General features: G+C 49.9%; 1 protein-coding gene across 1 annotated transcript in view; it reads right to left on the bottom strand.

The window, feature by feature from the left end:
* LOC112978597 (olfactory receptor 14I1-like) overlaps nucleotides 1-6,972 on the bottom strand; it is a 16,124-nt gene extending 9,152 nt beyond the window's left edge. The window contains exon 1 of the mRNA XM_026092202.1: nucleotides 6,045-6,972. Coding sequence (XP_025947987.1) covers nucleotides 6,045-6,972 — 928 coding nt within the window. The remainder of the gene's footprint in view (nucleotides 1-6,044) is intronic.
* Between the last annotated feature and the right edge of the window lie 15,641 nt (nucleotides 6,973-22,613).

The raw sequence follows: 22,613 nt of genomic DNA, 5'->3' as shown, positions 1-22,613 counted from the left end.
GGTGACCCTGCTTGAGCAGGGAGGTTGGACATGGACAATCTCCAGAGGTCCCTTCCAACCTCAACCATTCTGTGATTCTGTAATGTCCTGGCTCTGGGGGCAGCTCCACCCCACTGCTCTCACCCAGCCCAGGCTGGCAGGATGGAGGTTTCAGGGGGAAAGTGTTGCCTCTCTGGTCCCCTTTATGCTTCCTTCAGGAAAAAGGTCAGTTTTTCTCATCTCCCACTCCTTTTTTCTCCAACTTGCTTTTCTTTCTTGTCTTATATCTCCTTCTCTCGTCCCTTCCACTGCATCCTTCTCTCATGCAGTCTCTCCTCCCTTTCCTTCCTTATTCTCCTTATATCCCCCTCCCTCCTTTCTCATCTCCTCTCTCTAGGATCTCCTCCACTTTCGCCTTCCAGCATCCCAGCCATGTGCCTACTGCTCACCTGTTAACTGCTGGGGCAGAAGTGATCTCAAAACCATCTCCTCAGCCATTTGCTTCCTGCTACCCTGTCAATTGCTGAGACGAAGGTGACCTTCCAGCTGTTCAGCCAGAAGTCACCTCACGATCCACTTCCAAACCACACACCTGCTGCCAGCCCATCAGCTGCTGAGACAGGAGTGACCTCAAAATAAATCCCCTCCTCATCTGACTTCTGCCACCTATCACTTGGTGAGAYGGAAGTGACGTCACAATAAGCTCCCCAGCCATGTGCCTGCTGACTGGCCCACCAGCTGCTCAGAGAGAAGTGACCTCACAATCACCTCCTCAGCCATGTTCCTGCTGCTGCCCTACCAGCTGTTGATAAAGAAGTGACATCACAGTCTCCTTCTCAACCATGTGCCTGCAGCTTGCCCATCAGCTGCTGAGGCAGAACCTGAACATATTTTCCCAAGCCACCTTGTATCCACTGGCCTAATATACTATGTTAACATAGTGACCTTACCTTCAGGTTTCCAACCACATAGGTATGCCTCTGGCCTATCAGCTGCTGAGAAATGAATGATGTCACACTCACTTTCCAAGCCATGTGCCTGCTGCTGGCCTATCAGCTGTTCAGATACAAGTACCTTCACAGCCACCTTCCCAGCTGTCTGTCTGCTTCTGGCTTCCAGCTGCAGAGACAGAACTGACCTCAGAATGAGCGCCCCAGCCATGTGCCTGCTGCTGGCCTAGCACCTGCTTAGAAAGAGGTGACCTCATAATAAATGCCACAGCCATTTGCCCACTGCTGGCCTATCAGATGATGAGACAGAAGTGAGCTCAAAGAAAACTTCCCAGGCACGGTCACCTTCTGGCCTACAAGCTGCTGAAAGAGAAGTGACCTCACAATAAGCTCTCAAGCCATGGGCCTTCTGCTAGCTATCAGCAGGAAAGACCTCACAATCAGTTACCCATCTGTGCACCTGCTGCTGGCATATCAGCTCTGAGGCACAAGTGACCTCACCAGAAGCTCCGAAATCATGTGCCTTTTGCTGGCCCATCTGCTGTTCAGGCATGAGTGACCTCATGGGGACCTTCACAGCAATGTGTCAGGTGAGGGCCAGTCAGCTGCTGACAAAGAATTGACGTGGTAATGTTGATTTTCTGGCATAGCTTTCATCAGCAGTGGTGACCTCGCAACACAGTCTGCAGACTCAGGATCTGCACATCTGCCATATGGCAACCTGTATCGTCCTCTCGCCTAAGGTGAAGTTGTCTTCTCTATTGGGTGGCACCTCTGACTAAACCCATGAAGCCTGCACACCTGCCTGCAGACTGCTGGCACAGCAGCCCCGAGACAAAAGTGAGCTCCCAGTCAGCGCCCCATGTGTCACCTGAAGATTGCTCTTGGCACATCAGTTGCTGAGACAGCAGAGGCCTCATTATGAACAGCCCAGTCAGATGGCTGTTACCACTTGCATCTCCCTCTACCCCAAAGCTGGTCTAGCTGCTGAACAGTTTTGCTGACTAACCTTGTGACCTCACAATGGTCATAGTGCAGCAAAACATCCATTAGGTACAATTTAGTATCCCAAAAGAGGATTGTCTTTTGTCTATGTATTACCTAGACCAACCCTATGAAACTTAGGAATTGGAGAAGAGCCTGGAAATAATTCCTGGTAACGCTTTCTAAGAGGGTGATTTCATGGGAGGAATGATTATGAAACTGAAGACTACAAAGCAAGACCTTCAGGTCTGAGTTGGAGTGGAAATCCTTCCAACACGCATATGTTTAATCCCTTCCCAAACATGTCATGAGTTTAACTAATCCTCTGTGCATGAGGGTGAGCAAGTGTTATGCTATTTTATGCACTGACAGTTTGAGAGAGGTGGAAAGACTCAGGCAAGGGCATCTAAAGTGGTGGCACCAACAGAGCCGGTATTTAGGAACTGCTCATCCGGGGCTATGAGAAGTCTTATAGCAAAGACAAGTGGTAGGACTGGTCTTTCACCATCCTTCAAGGCACTGAAAAGCAAACCAGCTAAAACTTAGGGAGCTGTTTTGGAAACACCCTTCATGCTGGTTAAAGGGTCATAGGCCTCAGGTGATGCAAGAGGCACTGAGCAAAGACAACAGCCAGGATGCAGAGAGACATCTGGTGACATCCTCTCTCCAAGCTGCTTTGAAATGCAATTTTCAAAGCAAAAGAGAACATTTTGAAAGGCACCTGGTGAGAATACAAGCGACCTGATCAAACTCTGCTCAAGAGCAGGCCCTTGGGGGGCTGTGGTGTGTACAGAAGTTCAGGAAGTGCTCTGAAATGGATTTCAAAGCCACTAAATGGGCAAAATTTCCTACAGGTAAACAAATAAATAAGTAATGAAGCCACCCAGACTGAGAAAGTCTGGTGGAGTCTGGCAGTCTGGCTTGCAACCCCTCTTTTCCTAATCACTCTATCCTATGATCCTCCTGGCCAAGGGGCTTCAGGGCATGGACAGACCCCGGTCACCTGAAAGTGGTCCTGGGGGAAGTCAGGGAGTGACGTCAGTGTCCTCCTCACAGGACTGTGACCCTCTTTGGAAGGTGTTTCCAGAGACTYTCACCCACCCTTGGCTGGGAAGAGGCCCTGCTATGACCACCCATCCTGTCACCTCCCAGCCCCTCTCTGCATGCTCAGAGGCCAGGCCCAGATGGGAAAAGGGCTCTGACTTCTCCCTCTGGCAATATGTGGCACAAGGTGAGTGGCAAAGAGAGCTTGGAGGGACCAGAACTGTGACATAGGATGAGCAATAGGGAGCAGCTTGGGGGAACTGACCCCAAGACACGGGGTGAGGAACAGGGAGCAGCTCAGGGGGACTGACCCCAAGACACGGGGTGAGGAACAGGGAACAGCTCAGGGGGACTGACCCCAAGACACAGGGTGAAGAATAGGGAGCAGTTCTGGGGGGGGACCAAAACTGTGGCATGGGTTGAGTAATAGGGAGCAACTTGGAGCAGCCCCACCCCACACCAGAGCCCCTGGAGCCACCTCCGYGCTGTCAGCAGTGTGTCCAACTGCAGCACCGTGCTGAGGTTGTGTCTCCATGGAAAAGCCAGTGGGCTGCTAACCTTGGTGCACTGCATGTGTGGGTTCAACTCGTACCCTGAGCACCCTGCCAGAGGGCTGATGTGTGTCCTCGGCTTAGGCACAGTCAAAGCCCCCTCCAGAACCTCCACCTCAGCRGTAGAGCAGTCAGGATTTGGCCCTCCCAATTCCCTGGTTGGGCTCAATTCCCAGTAGGAGATAGCACCTGCCTTTTAACCATCTGTGTGTTTTCTTTCCAGGGAATTCAAAACCTGGAATGATCCAACATCCCACCCGATCAGAAATGCTGGCAATAAGCCTGCCAGGTGGAAGCCTGTCTGCAGCTGAGTTTACTTCAGACACCAAAAATCCAAATTACCTGCTTAGTCTGCTACAGCCTCCCTTCTGTAAGTCCCACCCCAAAGCCCTGGGTTGAGCTCATCAGGGCTGCAGCCTGTGCTGCCATCTCCTGCAYGAGGCCAAGCACCTCCAAAGGGCCTGGACGCTCACCTGGGAGAGCAACAGACTCTGAACCTGAGGGGCCAGGGTTGAAGGCCCTCTTCAGGCTCTGGTGTTCCTCTTCCTTCTTCATCCATGCTTTGCAGAAAGCAAAAACACAGAAAAGTAGTAAATGAAGGTAAAATAGCTTGAAAAAGTGGGCATCAAAATGTAGGAAGGAGTAGGAAAGGACCTGAATTTGCTCAACTGAGTAAACTGGGAATTATCTGGAAGAGGGAACTGGAAGAGGCAGCCCTGGAGACAGGAAACTTGTTGGCTTCACATCTCCTACAGAAAGAGCTCTTGCAGCTTGTCTGTTCCTGCTCTGGAAACCAAAATGTAAACTGCAGCACCGTGCTGAGGTTGCGTCTCCATGGAAAAGCCAGTGGGCTGCTAACCTTGGTGCACTGCATGTGTGGGTTCAAATCCCGCCTGTGACGGGTTACCGAATCCAGCTGGCTCCAGGTCCCAGGCGCCAACTCCTTCTGCATCACTAGGGCTTTCTGCAGCTGTCTCTAGGAGCYGGGGTCCCCCAGCCCAGCTGACAGCAGTGACTGTAGCAGTGGCTCCCCAGTCTCTGCAGCAGTGAGACTGAGCATGCGTTTCCCGCAGGCAGCTCACCCTATACATCGTATATACTTGGCTGGCCACCCAGGTCAACCCAGGCAGATATACTCAGCACTCAAACAGCACCAGCCACTTCATCCTGTTCCCCTCTCTGGCTGATCAGGATGAAGGTCTATTTGTAGGGGGAAATAAATAAATAAATAAATAAATAAATATGTAAAATGTATGTATATGTATGTATATTCATGCACAGGTACAAGGTGGATCCCTCCAGTAGCTGAGCTTTGACATTCAGTCTACCCATAGTTGGCCCTAGATGATGTGCAAGCAGGTCTCCCACTCTGCAGGACAACGCCTTCAACCYCTCTTGTGGGTTTCCCCTTTTCCCCAGACCAGGAATTCCCTAGTTGTGTAAGCATTAGCCTTCAGTTGCAAAGCCATTAGAGTTTTCCTGTGGGGGAATAGTCCTATCATGTTTTAACCAATCTTTGCTGATGCTATCATTTTCAGAGTTCCTAACACCACAGCCTTGGCTGTGTAGCATAGTCCACTTCACAAACTCCTCCTTCCTGCAGTCATTAGGGCTTGGAAAGATGACCCTTGGAGCAGGTATCTCCCATTCTGAGATTATCTCACTTTCTTTACACAACCCGAGTAGCTGTTTCATCTGTAATTGATGGTGTCTTCTCTTCCCTATCCCCAGCAGCAATTCAGAGATGCTCAAGGTCTTTTGGGATGCCCTTTTTCAGTACTATAGATCAAATAGTACTTCCTTAGGAGTGGGTGATTCTATGCAATTCTGCAAGCCTGCACCTTAGGAATCAGGCTCACCAACTGAGGGATCCCCAAGCCACTATCCTTGGTGTTGGCAGAAAAGATGGAATCACATGTACAACTGGTAAATGAAGCCAGTCCTTTAACTGCTTAACCCATTAACACTGGGACTCTGATTGCATCACCCTGAGCTGCTGGAGAACCCAAGAAAGCCACAAGCCCTTTTGGGATACTGTTCCTTGGCCACATTCATGACCGGCTTTGAAAGAAGAGCCCAGTGTTCAGGTCCCACACTGAAGAGATGGTGTTTTACACTCTCTCTCCCCCGGACACTTCTCCTTGTCCTCTGCACACGGGCACTGCTCAGTGAACTTACCAGAGAAGTTATCAGAGAAAGGATCTGAGACAAACTGAGCTGCTGCAGGTTCTTTTCTTTTGTTTAATTACACTAGGAGCCTAGTTCCTCCATTTACACAAAGTTTCTGGGACAAACAAACATGAAGATGCTTAAGTAGAAGTCAGATGAATAACAACATTTCTTTCTGGACATTACTTCAGGCAAAAAAGAAAAAGGAGAAGAGAAGAGAAGAGAAGAGAAGAGAAGAGAAGAGAAGAGAAGAGAAGAGAAGAGAAGAGGAGAAGAAAGGAGAAAAAGAACCACGATCAACAGGACAGACCTGGTCTCTCATGAGATGCTGGAAGTCATTTGCAGAAAAAGACAGGAAGTTTCTTGCTGCTGAAAAATGTCCAGGCAATCAGTTTCCACACTGCATTTTTGAGCTCCTTGTTCCTCATGCTGTAGATGAGAGGGTTCACTGTTGGAGGCACCACCGAGTACAGAACGGCCACCACCAGATCCAGAGCTGGGGAGCAGGTAGAGGGGGGCTTCAGGTAGGCAAACAGGCCAGTACTGACAAACAGGGAGACCATAACCAGATGTGGGAGGCACGTGGAAAAGGCTTTGTTCCGGCCCTGCTCAGAGGGAATCCTCAGCACAGCCGTGAAGATCTGCACATAGGAAAGAATGATCAAAAACAAGCAACCCAAAAATAAGAAAGCACTAAATGTGAGAAGTCCGATTTCCCTGAGATAGGAGTTGGAGCAGGAGAGCTTGAGGAGCTGGGGAACTTCACAGAAGAACTGGTCCACAATATTACCCTCACAGAGTGGTATTGAAAATGTATTTCCAGTGTGTAGCCCAGCATAGAGAAACCCACTGCCCCAGGCAACTCCTGCCATTTTGACACAAGCTCTGCTGCCCATGAGGGTCTCACAGTGCAGGGGTTTGCAGATGGCAACAAAGYGGTCATAGGCCATGACAGTGAGAAGAAAATATTCTGCTCCAATGAAGAAGAAGAGAAAAAAGACCTGGGCAGCACATCCTGAGTAGGAAATGGCCCTTGTGTTCCACAGGGAATTGGCCATGGATTTGGGGACAGTGGTGGAGATGGAGCGAAAGTCCAGGATGGAGAGATTGAGAAGGAAGAAGTACATGGGGGTGTGGAGGTGGTGGTCACAGGCTATGGTGGAGATGATGAGGATGTTGCCCAGGAGGGCAGCCAGGTAGATGCCCAGGAAGAGCGAGAAGTGCAAGAGCTGCAGCTCCCATTTGTCTGCAAATGCCAGGAGGAGGAACTCGTTGAGGAAGCTGCTGTTGGACATTTCYTCCCTCTGAGCACTGGGGACTGTCCAAGGAGCAGAAGACAATGAAGAGTTAGGAAAGACTTCTCTGAGCCAAACCCATGCCATTTCTCATAGGCTCCCCACTTTGCACCCCCTCACTCCCCAATAAACATGCACATTTCCTTTCCCATTTTTGGGAGGACCTTCTGTCAGTCCCCTTGCTTTAGCTCCATTTTGTGCTGGTGGAGTTTGCTGTGAGGAGCAGGGACCTCTGCCCGTGAGCTCCACAGGAGTCAGTCCTGCTCTACAGCCTTGGGTACATGGCAATAGAGGTGTTTCAGCTCCGATGTTCATTTTATGTCAGATGAAGTTCACCTTTAAAGGGGAAGAGCTTTTTAACATCTTCACACAGAGTTCCTGAGACTGTGGGCTGCAGCAGAAATGCTTGATTGATTTTATAATCATTTTGGTAGGGCTTTCTTCGATGCCTCCATCACACCTGGGGAGCTTTCTCTGAAGCTGTAGAAATCCTCATTTCTATTGTTGGAAAGATGAACACTACCGAGACCAGAGAGGAAAAAGCACTCCCTGTGGTTTAGCACAGAGTCAGGACAGCTGGTCTGATTTGTTCCCAGCTGCCCGGTGCTTGCACTTCTCTCAGCTGGAGGACAATTGCACTCAGAGGTTACTCTGAAAAAGAAACTGGACTATGAGGAAAGCACAAGAGTCCAGGTTCAAAGTACAACTCTCCAAACTTCTCTCTTTCTCAGCCTAGACATGGAGGAGTGAGGAAGAAGGCATGACATGGCTCCTGACACAGATGATCATACTGAGGGCTCTGTGATGTGGGTGTTGACACGCATGGAAAATGTCAGCACTTGCATTCTAGCTGAGGACATGTAGCGTTCATTTCAGCTGCACACACATGCAGCTGCACACCCCCCAGAGATGGTCAAGTATCTTAAAGATGGGGTCTCCTAAAGGGAGAATCAGCTCATTCCCCAGTGCCACACAGCACATTGCCTAGAGCCCCACAGCTTAGAAGGGGGCTTAGGCACCTCGCTCCCATGCAGACTCCTCCATGGCAGCACCCTCAGGGTCCGAGTCTGAACCTCAGCTGAATCCCACCCCTCCCAATACCCAGAAAGCCCAAGAGCCAGAATAAGAGCAAAGCAGACAGGTGGAGAAACAAGGGCTAATACCATGACACTCCTGGCAAAAGAGGAAAGGAGAGAGGGACAGACGGGTACTCAGGAAAGCCTTCTCCTTACCCAGCTGTGCATGCCACCTCACAGACGGTGACACTGCAAGGCAGTCACTCTCAGCTCCCTTGCTGGACAGTGGAAAATGAGCCCATCCCCAGAGAGAAGCACCTCTCCTCTTCTAGAGGTCTGGCAGCAGAGGAGGCCAGAGACCACATGCCTTCAGGGCAGAGGGCTCTGTTGGATGGGAGAGGACATCTGGGGGATTGCTCAGAGGAAGGTGCCTACACCGAAGGGGCCAAAGGGGAGTTGCTCCACGTCCCCCTTGCACTGTCAGCACTCTCCTCTGACTCTCTGGCCATGATTCTGCTGCCTGGAGCTGTTCCTGTGTCTTGTCCCATCCAGGGCTCACAGACTCTATGCCACCCTCTGTGTGCTTAGTTCTGCAGAACTCTGTCCCACCCTGCCAGTGCTGGAGCTTTGAGGTAGCTCCTGCTTTGGCCCTCCTCTTGGAAGATCCCCTCAGGAGATGTCCGGGTGGTAAGATCAAGCTGTGAACAGCCCAGATTCGCATGGAACCCTCTCGATGGGAGAATGAACTTGCCCTGCTGGGTGTTGCTCCTTCCACCCGGAGCTTCTCCCCACAGTGTCACGGGGAGTTCCCTGGGCAGGCTGAGTGCTGACCCTCGCAGGCAGCAGCATTACTGCTCCAGGCACACAGCATCCCTGGAGYGCAGGGACACTGCTCTGAATTGCAGCCCTGTGGAGACATGTGTGCACACTCTGGCTTCACATCCCTGAAGCTGTCCCCAGGAGAAGGAAGCGGTGATGCCTTGTCCCTCTGATGGTGGGGCAAATAATCCCTGCTCTGGAGCACCTCCTTCTCCTGCACYTCTGAGAAGCTGTGAGAGYCATCCTGACAGWTCRGATYRGCCACARGATGTGCCAGCTTAGAAGACCCCTCTAGGAACCACAGCTGCATGGCCACTCAGCCAGAGACTTACTGTGTTAAGGGCAGTGAAGATTTCCCCTCCAATGAGCTCTCAGTTGTCCTCCCACTCCAGACTGCCATGAACTTCTCTCTGAGTTGCTCACCTCATCTGGGCACCTGCAGGCAGTGCCCTGAGCCCTGCTGCTCTTTGCAGAGAAGCTGCTCCTGGACTGAGCAGCTCTCTGCAGAGCCTGCCATGTTGCCATGAGCTCTCTCAGTCCCAAGAGCTTGGCCCAGCTCAGGAGCAGAGGCACAACCAAAGGAGTGACTTTCTTTGCCCCACGGGCTTTCTTGAGGTGTCCCTGGGAGCTCCAGGGCTGACAGCTCCTGAGAGGCAGCAGGGTCCCTCCCAGGGAATGTTCTTTGAAGTAGGCTAACGTAATCACCTACATTCTCTCTCTCAACTGTGGAGAGAGACTAAATTCAGCAGTGCAATTTTTCCTGTCAGAAGAGAGAGATGTCTAAGAGAAGTAGAGCTATCCCCCCCTGGAATTCTCTATTCCTGTCACACAACTAGACATGATGCCTTGACAGTGATGAGAAGGGAGCTCATTTACCCATCCTTTGATTACTGATTCAGCTGAGTCAACCTAAGCTCATAATCTCAGGTTAGAAGCCCAAAGGCTGAATGGGGATTCTGTTTCATCCCATACACACCATGAGCACAGAGCAGGTGGGATTCCTCTTGCCTTTGGTTCTCCTGAGAACTTGTCTGCACACAAGCCCCTTGTCCAAGCTCCCAGTATAATCGATGGTGATGGAAGGCAGGAGTGCCAGCAGAAACGCCTGGTGGCACTTGAGGGGTGGTCCAAGATACGAGCAAGTGTTTTCAAGTTCTGATGAAGCAGTTATGAGACTTGCATCATTCTGCAGCATCAGCTGGAGGCCAGGAGGGGAATATCCTTGGCTGCCTGATATGACAGTAGATGCCCACATTTAGGACAACTACACCTGTCACTACTCTTGAAGTCCAGTGCCGGCCTACGCAGCTGACCAAAATAAGAGCTATCTCTCTCTCTAGGCTCCCTCAACTTTAWTTGCTAGATCTCCTTTTGACACATACATCTCCCTATTTTTCAGACACCTCATTTAATTCAAATGCAGCAGCTCAATGTTATATGGCCTAAAAATATTCCTCCAGCAYCATGTCACATGCTGGGGATGTCTAGCACAACCGCATTTGACTGTCAAGGAGAACACAGGATGTCCAGGAAAGCCATGTCCTTTTTGATGGGTGCTGGAGAGGCACCCCAAGGCATCTCAGGTGGGTTAGTGCCTCTGTACCAGCGACTACATCCCACAGCTGCAGGGAGGCAAGGTGCATCATGCCTACATCCAGGGTGCTGCAGGAATGGGAGGCATGTCACATCACGGTCTCCACTCACATGCCTACACTCTTGAACCCTGACGGTTCTCCTTTCTCCAATCCTTTACTCCCCTGCCTGACAAGATGAAGAGGGAATCAGCTAACAGTGTTCACAGTGCAGCTGTGGTGGTGAAGAGTCTGTGGGTGTTGTTGTGCTTTGGCTGAGATGTGTATTTGTGCATGCCTGCAGGTACATGTGTGTGTATGTTTGTCTTCATGTGAGATCACATCTGGCTGCATGTGCGTATTGGTGCCCACAAATGAGTTGGGGAGTTTGTGCATATGCTGAGTGCAGGCATGTGTATCTGGCTGGTAGGTGTATCTGAGTGTGTGCACACCAGTACACTTTTGCACTCATAGACACAGTTCTGCACATGCATGGGGGAAAGGGGAGGATGTGCATGCCTGTACACACAATGTGGAGGGCTTGCATGTGTTTGAGCAAATGCATGCACCTCCATGTGCATGAGTCTGCGCACGTTTGTGCGCTCAAGCTGGCATACATGTGTGCATGTGTGTACCTATTTCTTGTGGGGGCACCAGTGTTTGTGCATGTGTGTGCATGTGTATGAGATAGCATGTCTTCACATGAGTGTCTGTGTGCAGTTGTGAGCACACTCACATGTGTTTCCTCATCTGTGTTTGTATGTGTGTGGGTGTGTACATTTTTGTGCTCTAGTCTGTGTGAATGCAGAAGGGTGTGTTAACAGCAGTGACAAATCTCTCGCACTCTATGTCTTTGACCCCATAGCCTTGCCCCTCTCCAGCCCCTGTACACCCAGGCTCCCATTTGGATCCACAACCATCAGCTCAGGACAAGTTTCCTCTTACCTGTGCACTCACTCTTCAGATGGCAACTCCAGCCTCTTTGTTTTCTGTACATTGCTGCTGTGGACACTGACCACAGTCCTTTCTCCTGATGTCATCTGAAGAAATGGGAGTCCCATGCATCAGAGGGTTGGCTTTCAGCAAAGGAAGAGAGACCCTCATACAGCAATACAGCAGAGATGTGAGGCTGTTCCCCAAAACACAGCCTGCAGAGCTGACTCCTGGCAGGAACACTGCAGTCACAGTGGGAGAACCAGGAGAGTCACCTCATCTGGCTGCTGGGGAATGTCAGAACCTGGCCAGGGGTTCACCGCTCTTCCCAATCAGCCTTTCTATTGCCTTCTGATAACACTCATGGCATCAATGAGAGGAGGGGAGTGCCATTTTTCAGAGCAGGAGCAATCCTCTTGGGGGGTTTGGTAAGTTAGAACAGACGATCCCAATGACCCCTTCTTAGCGCAGGCTGCAACCCCAGCACCAGTGCTCAGCTCTGCCCTGCCCCTCATCTGGAGCCTTTCTGCCAACGGAATTCACTCCTGAGTCAGGAGACGCACAACTGCAGTGCCCTGCTGCAATGGCCAAGGAGCTCAGTGACCAGAAGCTCAGAAGGAATAATTTCCTCTCCCAGCAGAGCCTAGCAGTTGCATTTCTGTGATGAACAAGGCCAAGGAAGGACTTTGGATGTGTTTCATGAGACAGCAGAAGTGAAGACTACATTGAAACACAGCATAACTTCATCTTTTGAAGGAAGCTCCAGAAGCAGTAAGGGAGTGCTCAGATGATTACACCCAAGAAGAACTCAGAAACCTACGCTCCCTTGGAGGTCAAGTCTGTGCAGATGAGGGGAGAGGCTAACCTGGGCGCTAATCACAAAGCAGAAAACCTCACCTGATACCTGAAGCCTAAGCTGTTAAAGGAATCCCTGCAGCCCTAACACCCACCTGCCTCCCTCAAACCCCAGAGCCTTCAAGCTGTCTTCCAAGCCTAGCTTGAAGCTGGTTGACCAGTTGTTCCTTCACTTCAGGATCTGTGTGTTGCCGGGGGCTGAGGAAGAAACCCTGACCCCAGGTTGACTGGTGGCCCAAAGCACCCACATGGGGTTGATTGGCCCACCCAGACCCACGAGCTTTTTTCCAGTCTCCAGAGTGGGTCATGCCTGGCACACACTGGGTACTTGGTGTCAGAAGTGAGAGCCCATTGGGGCTCACCCCCCCCCACCCCCCAACTCACTAGGGAAGTGAAAAAAATGATCAGAGTAGAGGTATTTCACCAGCAGCTGGGTCATGGCATGGGTCATGCACATGTGGGGCCTTCCACTTATTGTGTACCTCTCATGTTTCTTCACAGCACCAGGCTAGAGTCAAGCTCAACAGGGACTTCTTTCCCCGCTGATTCCATCAAGCTCGTTCCCTTGGCTGTGGTTTCACTGGAGAGTAGGTAGGAACAGTGGGAATCTCATTCATCCATTCATGCATGTCACTAAGTAGATGACAAGGCATTTGGCTATTTACTGAACAGCAAACAATGTGGTACCTTTTTCAAGTTGGACTTAAAGGCAAAGACAACTCTGGTGAACACATCATCTGGAACAAGATTTTATGCCCCACTACCTCCTTGATCCACCACCAGAGTCAAGGCAAAACAGAATCTGGGATTCCAGAAGGCTGAGCAGACACGTCATCTGTGTGAAGCATTTTACTGTTGCCTTCGGAGAGAAGGACTTCTAAAGAACATCACTTTTATATTTGCCCAATTCTGTGTTGTCAGCCTTACCTAGGCTGGCAAAACTGTGGATAAYATCTACTGAGGAAAGGAAAGCCCTTCTRCTGAAGAGCCTTGCAAYCCTCTTTTGTTGGCCATCGGAGAACCCAAACTACATTTATACCACTTTCCTCGAGCACTAACCGGGAATCCCAGGAATYCAACATCAMCGGCATTGGTGAGTTCCATCACCTGCTCCTTCAAGTGCTGATATTTCCACACTTTTTTCCATCGCTGCATCCCCTAAAGATGACAAAATACTTTCAGAATGGACTGATACATCCACTGCCCATGTCTGAGACCCTTTTACCATTTCCAAACTTGCCTTAAAGAGCTCATCATTTTTATCCCTCACGTTAGGTTCCAGAAACACCACCCAACCTGTCCTCTTAGCCTCATTAGACATCATCCTGTACAGGATGTTCTGCCTCTTGATCTGGGCATCTTGAACTGCAGGACAGTAACCAATAATATGGGAGCAAGTTTCCCATTCAACGGGACAATACCTGTAACTTCTCCAGGACCCTTCCCCTAAACCTCCAGCCAAGCACTCCCTAGCTGGGTAGACATCAGCCTGGACTAGTAATGCCATTAAATGTTCCTATGGGGAATGCACCTATAATGCACCAACCAATCATTACTGATGTTGTTGTTCACAGAATTCTTGACACCATTGCCTTGACTGTGCAGATTTATCCAATTCTCAAATTCGTGTTTTCTCCACCTATTCAGGTTAGGGAAGATGACCTTTGGAACACATGTCTCCCTTTTGGATGCTACCTCTTCCTCTTCCAATGTGGCCAGGATTACTGTAACAGCTAATCTATCTGTTATTGATCGTATTTTATCTACTCGACCTCCCGCAGCAATCTACAGACACAAAATTCTCTCTGGATACCTTCTGGAACAGTTATTCTGATAGTGTCATCTTGGGAGTGGGTGAAACAATGCAACCAATGAGCCTATATATTCAGAATCTCACTCGCCAGGGTGTGATCCCCAAGCCACTATCTTTCATGCTGGATTAAAGAATAGACTCACACATGCTGGAAGGTAGATGAAGCCAGCTCTTCACCACCATTCTTATGTCCCAGTCAAAGGATTGGAGGTATGAGGTATTTGCACCAGGATGATCTGCTGCATATAACAGGCTCAGAATGGCATACCTCTTCAAGATTTCAACAATATGCAGTGGTTTCAAAGCTTATCAAGCTTCTCTTGCAGCTCTGGCTTGGAAGGACCAATCCATGGGTCCACCTCTCAGAGCTGCCTGGCTCCATCATATTTAGATTAGAGCCATTCACCTTCCATGGGTCACAGCCATTGATGGTAATAGAATCTTCTGCGGGCCTTATAAAGAACCCATGGCATTTCTCAGCCTTCAAGCTCAGCCCCATCAGTTGGCAGAATCCCTCAACCACTGCAATATTTTCCTGCATTCCATCCCAAGAGTCACTTAATAGGACCAGATCATCTGCAAACACCAATGATGTAAACCTGTTGCTGCCATGCTTAAACTCATTTCCAATCTTCTCCAACCTACATAACAGCAGAACTATTGATAAACTGAATAGCATCAAGGACATGGGATCTCCTTGCTTCACTCCAGTGAGTATCTCTGTCACCTCTGACTGCTTTCCCCTCTCCTCCATCCGAGCTGTGTTATCAGACATATCAGCGATGATGCCTGTTACATGACCATCAACACCTCTTTGTTTCAGGGCATGAAAAATATGTTGATGGCTAACTGAATCAAAGGCCTTTGCCAGAACCACAAAGAGCACCCCCAGAACTTTATATTCTCTTTTTGCATACTTTATCAGTATCTGGAGCACCTTCCAATTTTCCAGTATAAAGCCTCTCTGGCAGCTGTTATTCGGACATGCTCTTGTCAGTCGGTCTGTTAGGATTCTTGAAAACAGCCTCAAGATAATCAACCTGATGGCAATGGGTCACCAATTATTAACATCCAGATGTTTCACCGGATCCATGGACTTTGGAATCAATATTGTTCTTCATTCTTTGATCCCCACCTGGATCTTCCCAGGCAGCAGACAAAGGCTGAACATTTGAGCAAGCTGATTGTCGTGAGGGTCCTCCTCAAGGAAGTCCCTCAAGCTTAGGCAATCTGGACCAAGCAGTTTTTATTAATTTCTAAGATGTTCCTGAGAACCTCTTTAAGTGAAATCATCCTCTTGAATGCAGAATTGTCCACCTTGGAAAGGTCCCAAGCTGATAAAGAGGCATCACTAATTACATGATGAGGCATTTGGCTATTTATCAAATCTCAAACTTAATAGAGGCACTTCTTCTGGGTTGGGTTGTGTAGGCAGCTTGTCTGTCCTTGTCAAGCTAGTAAGTGTCATTGGAGAACGGATGTGACATCTGCTTTCTGGTGTTAGTTCTGGATTAGGAGCTTGGTATAATCAATCTTTAGCCCCAGCAGATGCAGCAACCCACCACCTATAGTCCCTCCAGCCCCACAGCCAGATAATAAGGGACAGACAGAGATGCAGCAGTTTCAGAAGACTGAGAAAACTCGAGCATCTGTGTGAAAAATTTCACTTTGCTTCAGGGGGAAGCTAAAGAGTCTTCATGGCATGCCTGAAACTACCAATTAACAGTCAAGCACAAGGAAGTACCCATGGCCTGGCCACATCACATGAGGCCAGAAGACCTCATGGCACGGGCACCCTGAAACAGCAACTGTATGAGGCACAGAAACAGGTTTGGGGGAGCGCTGAATAGCTCTCCCTGAGTCATCACATGATAACAGCCAACGTCATTCTCAGTATCTCACACAGCCCAGCACACTCTTGCAGTGTACATGCCAATAGTCAGAACCAGTGAGGGCTGGGAGACCTGTTCCCTGGGCAGACCTCAACCATGACAGTGATGGTCAAACTCGTCCAGCCACGGCATGTGCCCAGCCCCACTTCACACCCCAGCCTGACCGACCCAGCCCTTAGAGCCAAGTCTTATCCCGAAGTTACCTATCCTACCTGCCAACTATCCCTTACCTACATTGTTCCAACATGCCAGAGGCTGTTCACCTTGGGGACCTGCTGTGGATATGGGTATGGCCCGGCATGAGATTTACACGGGCCAGTGAGAGCTCACCGGACGCCACCGGAACCACGACGCTTTCCAAGGTGTGGGCCCCTCTCTTGGGGCAAACCCATTCCAGGGCGCCCGGCCCTTCACAAAGAAAAGAGAACTCTCCCCGGGGCTCCTGCCGGCTTCTCCGGGATAGGTTGCGTTACCGCACTGGACTCCTCGGCTCTGCCTCTGCCTCRGGATCCCACCTCAGCCAGCGCGYGCCGGCCCTCACCTTCATTGTGCCATGGGCTTTTGAGCGAGCCACTGACTCACGCACGTGCTAGACTCCTTGGTCTGTATTTCAGTTTGTGCCCATTGCCTCTCATCATGTCACTGGGCACCACTGACAAGAGTCTGGCCCCATCATCTTGATAAATGCCCATCAGATATTGATAACATTTACAAGATCCCCCTTAGCTTTCTCTTCTCCAGGCTAAAGAGTTCCAGGTCCCTCAGCCTCTCCTTACACGAGATGTCCTCCTGTCCCTTACTTATCTTTGTGGCCCTTCACTGGACTCAACCCAGTAAGTCCATCTCTTCCATTGTGCTGGGGAGTCCAGATTTGGATCCAGCAATCTGGTACGGTCTAACCAGTGGTGAGTTAATAGCCCTAGGCTGAGTTAACCCCTATATACAGTGCAATGTCCCTATACTCCAGAATCCCACAGACTTCTTTGCGTCTCTGGAGTGGTTCTTCGGAGACAGTAATTGTGCAGCTGTGGCTGAGCTTGCCTTGCTGGAGCTCTGGCAGGGGACTCACTCAGCTGCTGACTATTTGCTTGAAATGAGGAAGCTGTCTGTGGCAGCARGGTGGGAAGAATGGCCAGGGTGGATCCTCYCCAGAGCCTGAGGCAGCTCTCAGACCTGCCTCACCCTGTGGAAAGGCACCTCATGGTACGCCTGAGAGTGCAGTGGGTCCCTTGGGGGAGCCCAGCCATGCTTTTCTTCATCCCCTTCCCCTTAGCTCTCCTTACTGCACCAGCAAATCTCCTGCTCCTACTGGTGCCAAGGGAGCATGGTTGCAGGTGTATGCCCTAGAGTCTCACCTCAGCATACCCCTTATCWTTGCCTTCCCTCATGGGTACACAATCCAAACCATTGCCCTGGTGGACTCAGGGGTTTCCCACACTCCTGTGGCCTCTGAGTTTGTCCAGAGTGCCCACATCTTCACCCAGCCATAGCTGATCCCAAATATGGTCAGTGCAGTAGATGGAATGAGTCCCTAGGGGGGGGTGAGGGTGGGGGGGACCATTACCCATGAATCCGTTCTTCTGACCATAACTATGACACCTGGACATTCTGAGATGGTAGTCCTTCCCCATCTGGCATACAGCCTTCTCTCCAGTCATCTTCAGCTTGCCCTGGTTACAGAAGCACAACCCTAGACTTTACAGGAAATGGGAATCCTTTCACTTCCCTGCRGGCAGGCATTACTCAAAGGGTGAGGGTAAGAGACAGCCCTGGGATCGTCATGGAACTGTTCCCCAGCTACAGCACCCCACAGGGGTGGCTCTAGAAAGGCCCGTGTTCCTGGTGCCACACAACACCAACAGCTGTCTGACTGCATGGCTGCTGTGCCTGTGTTTGAAATGAGCCCTGCAGTGACCTTCTGTAGGGCAGTGACCAAGCAATGCACCTCCACGAGAGTGGTACCAAATACAGCAACTCTGCATCCTAGCAGTGCCCTCATCACAGCACAGTCTCAGCCCCAAGTTCCTGCGTTGCTGCAGCTTCCACTGGTGCCACAGACTGCACGAGGAATTAAAATAGGCATTCACCAGAGCCCTGCTCCTAGTCCACCCAGACCCCAGCTGGCCTTTCATTGTACAACCTGCTGCTTCAGGCCGAGCCATAGGGGCCATCATCTTCCAGAGGTCCCATAGAGACTACTGTGAGCTCAGGTCCTCCAATGATGCCATGATGCACCTGCAGCTGGACATGGAGGGGGGCATCCTGGAACACAAAGCATCTGATTATCCAGGTCTACTGGTGACCCATGACACAAGCAGTTGTGACTGAGTGGATCAGATCCTGAAGCAATACAGTCTTTTYCTCCAAGATGACTGTGTCACCCTCTTCCCATTTTCAGAGTAAGCTTATAACAATAAGCAGACCCCATTTGTTGCTCAGTTTGGGTTCCACCCTGAAAGTCATCCACACCAGCAGCTTCCCATCTACCTGCAGCTGSTGACCTGCTTGCACAAGTCCCAACATGCCCTCCTCATAACCCAGCTGSACAAAGTCAAAACYRCCTACAAYAGACAAGCAGGGAGATAGTGTCACCCAGCCACAGCCTTTCCCACTGGTGATCAAGTGTGGCTTTCCAGTGAGCACATCCAGCCTACCTGACCACCTGGCAAGCTGGACCGTCACTATCTGGGGCCTTTCACCATTGGTGACCAAATCAATCCAGCTACCTCCCACATGGCACTCCCAAAGTCCCTGAAGATTCACCTTGTTTTTCTGTCTCCCTCCTGAAGCCTAATCATCCAGACCCCTTCCACTGCCAGCTACTCCCCCACCTCTGGTCATGACACAAGGGCAACCACAACAGCAAGTGAGGTGAAGCTTAGACTCTGAACTCCTCTGTGGGAAACTTCCTATCTCCTTGACTGGCACGGCAATGGACCTGAGGAGCACCCTTGGGAACCAGTGGACAAAGTGCATGCTCCAGCCAAGATAAGGGCTTTCCAGAGCAAGTTCCCCCCTCAAAACACAGGCCCCTGTAAGGGCTGAGGACACACATTGCTGCAAGGGGAGGCTGCTGTTAGGGCCCTGAGTGTAGTAGGAGGCCTTAATTGCCCTGACCAGCCTCACCTGGGGCCTCCACCCACTCCCTCTGACCAGGACCTCCATTTCAATTCAGGCTGGGGACTTCAGGCCTTCCAGAATTTTGTCTTAGGGGGTTCTGCTTTAGCCCTCTTCCCGAAGTGCTGCTTGGAATCCCTGTGTGGACCTTGAATTGGGCCTGTTAATCCCACCTTTCCTGACTATCACTGGACTGTCAATAGGACCTGCTGCTGTCACTACCCTGCTCTGTTCACCTGCCTCTGGTGCCTTGGGACTGCACCCTAATGGTGAGGTCTTTGCTTGGCTTGCAYTGTGGCTGCCCTCAGATCCTGGCTCACCTTCTCACTACTTAGATGACAAGGCATTTGACTGTTTACTCAACCAGGAATTAAACCATGGTGTCTTTTCCAGGTTGGATTTGCTAGTTTTTCTCTCTACCCTCACAAACTTGTGATGATGTCATAAGAACAGTACCACAATCTGCATTACCCTGTTACAGTCCCAGATGAGTGAAGCYTGGTGCAATCAAAGCTATCTAGGAAAACCTGGTCTTTAACTCCTTCAGGTGTGTAATCTGTCCCTACAAATCTCTCCAGCCCAGTAACCAGCTATTAAGGCAGAAAGAGAGATGCAGCAGATGCAGAACACTAAGCAAACTTAAGCATCTGTGTGAAGACTTTTGCTCTGCTTTAGTAGAAGGCATCCTCAGCCCTGTTAGTTTACAAAATTCCTCTACCACTGTGATGTTTCCTTGCATCTCATCCCAGGAGTCACTTAATAAAGCTAGATCATCTGTGAAGGCCAAAGTTGGAACCTTGTTGCTGTTGTGCCAAAACCCTCTTCCCAGCTCTTCTAATCAGCATGACAATGGGTCTATTAATAGTTTGAACAGCACTGAGGAAATGGCATCTCTGTTTTACTCTGGTGAGGATCTTAATACCATCTGACTGACTTTCCTTCACCTCCAGCTGAGTTGTGGTGTTACTGYACATATTGGTGATGATGCCTATTCCATGTTCATCAACATCTTTCTGTTTCAGGGTTTGAAGACTATGCTGATGACTCACCAAGACAAAAACTTTCACTAGATCCATGAAGACAACTCTCAGAGGCTTGTGTTCCCTTTTGGCATTTTTAATCAGTATCTGAAGCACCTTGAAATGTTCAAACACCTGGGGGCTGATATAAATCCCCTTTGACAGCTGTTAATCAGAGATGCCTTTGTCAGCCTTGCTGTTAAGATTCTTAAAAGTAGCCTCACATTAATCAACCTGATGGTAATGGGTCACCAGTTCTTAATATCTAGTTGTTTTACTGGGTCAGCAGATTTTGGTATTAATATAGTTTGGCATTCCTTGACCCCCTATGGGATCTTGCTGGACACCAGCCAAAGATTACAGTTTTCTGCCAGCCTGATGCCTTGTGAGTCTTCTCTGATGAGATCCCTCATGTTGGAGGACGCCGGAGTGGGAGGCGGGCCCGGAGTAACGATGGAGTCTCAATATGAGTATGATCGTTCTCCCCCCTTTATTAGAGTTTACACAAAGTATATATATGGATAAGCAATACGCATGCGCTAGCAATAGTTACATGATTGGCTACAGTTTCTGTCCATGCGCATAAAGCGGATACATGATTGGTGCAAGGTTGCTGTCCACGCTCCGTCGACATTTACGGAACCTAGTTCCGTCCAGACTTGTTTACCAGTTTTGTGAATACCTTCTTTTGTAGTGCTCAAGGCYRCTATAYGGCCACTTTCAGCAGGCTTCAGCAGGCTCGCTTGCCTTGGCCTAGATAAGGCCGCTTTCAGCAGGCTCGCTTGCCTTGGCCTAGATTCCTTCCTCTACCCCGAAGACAGGATTGCTCATCCCAATCAGAGCATGCCCTCTCTCACTTAACCATTCCCATAACCATTCCTCCATCACCCTCAGACTTAGGCAGTCCAATACAGGTGCAGAGCTCTTATTCTTTTATATATCCATTACCTTTTTGTGAATTTCCTTAGCTGTAATCATCTATTTCTGAAAACAGAACTGTCTGCCTTTCTGGTGCCCAAAGCATCCCCAAGTTGACAAAGGGACTTGCTACCTTCCACTTCTTCTTAGAGGTGACATACAGTTCTTCCAAGGGGAGSTTGCATTTCATGAACTTGATCTTATCTAAGATGATACCAGCCAGTTTGCAGTGATCTAACTCAAACAAGCACTGGTATCTCCAAAAGAGCACCCATCTCACTCCCCTTTCTTTCCTCCATGTCTATACTGACTGACCTTCCTCTTAACCATGTCTCCCACCAGATATGATAGCCAAGCTTCAGGTGCCTCATKGAAGGCACCTGGGGCATTTCCTGGCCTTCTACTACCTTCTCAAAAGCCACTCTAAACTCAGAGGTAAGCCTACCTGCATGTATCCATTCTCCAACATTACTGCTCTACCAGATCTTAATCCCTTGCATTCTCCAATCCCCACTGGTTACCTCTGTGCACTCTGGCAATCATGCTGCTTTTGCAGTGTAGAATCTTTAACACCTGACTTAAACACAGCAAAACAGGGTTCAGGTGGGGATATCTCAAGCATTTGCATGCAGGCAGAATTAGAGACCTGTGTGCAGTTACAGGGCTATGATCTCATTGTGATTCTGGACACATGATGGGATAGCTCACATGACTGGAATGCTACAGGATCTTTATGAAGGACAGGCTAGGAGGGCGAGGTGGAGGGGTCACCCTTTATGTGAGAGAGCAGCTGGAATGTATGAAGTTCTGCCTAGGGGTGGACAATGGGCTGGCTGAGACGTTGTGGGTAAGGATTAAGGGGCAGACTAACATGGCTGGCATGATTATGGGCAATTGCTACAGGCCACCTGATCAGGAAGAAGTAGATGAGGCCTTCAACAAAAAGCTGGAAGTAGCCTTGCAGTCACAGGCCCTGGTTCTCGTGGGGGACTTTAACCACCCTGATACCTCCTGAAGGGAAAACACAGCAAGGCACAAGTAATCCAGAAGTCCATGGGCCCTGATGTGATGCACCCACGTGTGCTGACAGAGCTGGCAGATGTCACTACTAGGCCRCTGTCCACCATCTTTGAAAGGYCATGGAGAACAGGAGAGGTGCCTGAGCACTGGAAGAAAGCCAATGTCACTGCAGTCTTCAAAAAGGGCAAGAAGGAGGACCCGGGAAACCACAGGCCAGTCAGCCTCACCTCCATCCCTGGAAAGGTGATGGAGCAGCTCCTGCTGGAGGCCATCTCCAAGCATGTGGAGGACAAGAAGGTGWTCAGGAGTAGTCAGCATGGCCTCACTAAAAGGGGAAATCGTGCTTAACCAGTCTGATAGCCTTCTCTGACGGAATGACTGGCTGGGTAGATGAGGGGAGAGCAGTGGATGTTGTCTCCCTTGACTTCAGCAAGGCTTTTGACACTGTCCCCATAACATCCTCACAGGGAAGCTCAGGAAGTGTGGGTTAGATGAGTGGACAGTGAGGTGGATTGAGAACTGGCTGAATGGCAGAGCTCAGAGGGTTGTGATCAGTGGCGCAGAGTCTAGTTGGAGGCCTGTAGCTAGCAGTGTCCCCCAGCGGTCACGACTGGGTCCAGTCTTGTTCAACTTCTTCATCAATGACCTGGATGAAGGCACAGAGTGCA

The sequence above is a fragment of the Apteryx rowi genome, unplaced genomic scaffold, assembly GCF_003343035.1.
Source record: "Apteryx rowi isolate R43461 unplaced genomic scaffold, aptRow1 scaffold_947, whole genome shotgun sequence".
Taxonomy (NCBI): Eukaryota; Metazoa; Chordata; class Aves; order Apterygiformes; family Apterygidae; genus Apteryx; species Apteryx rowi.
The sequence above is the reverse complement of the archived record's forward strand: the minus strand, read 5'-3'. Positions and strand labels throughout refer to the sequence as shown.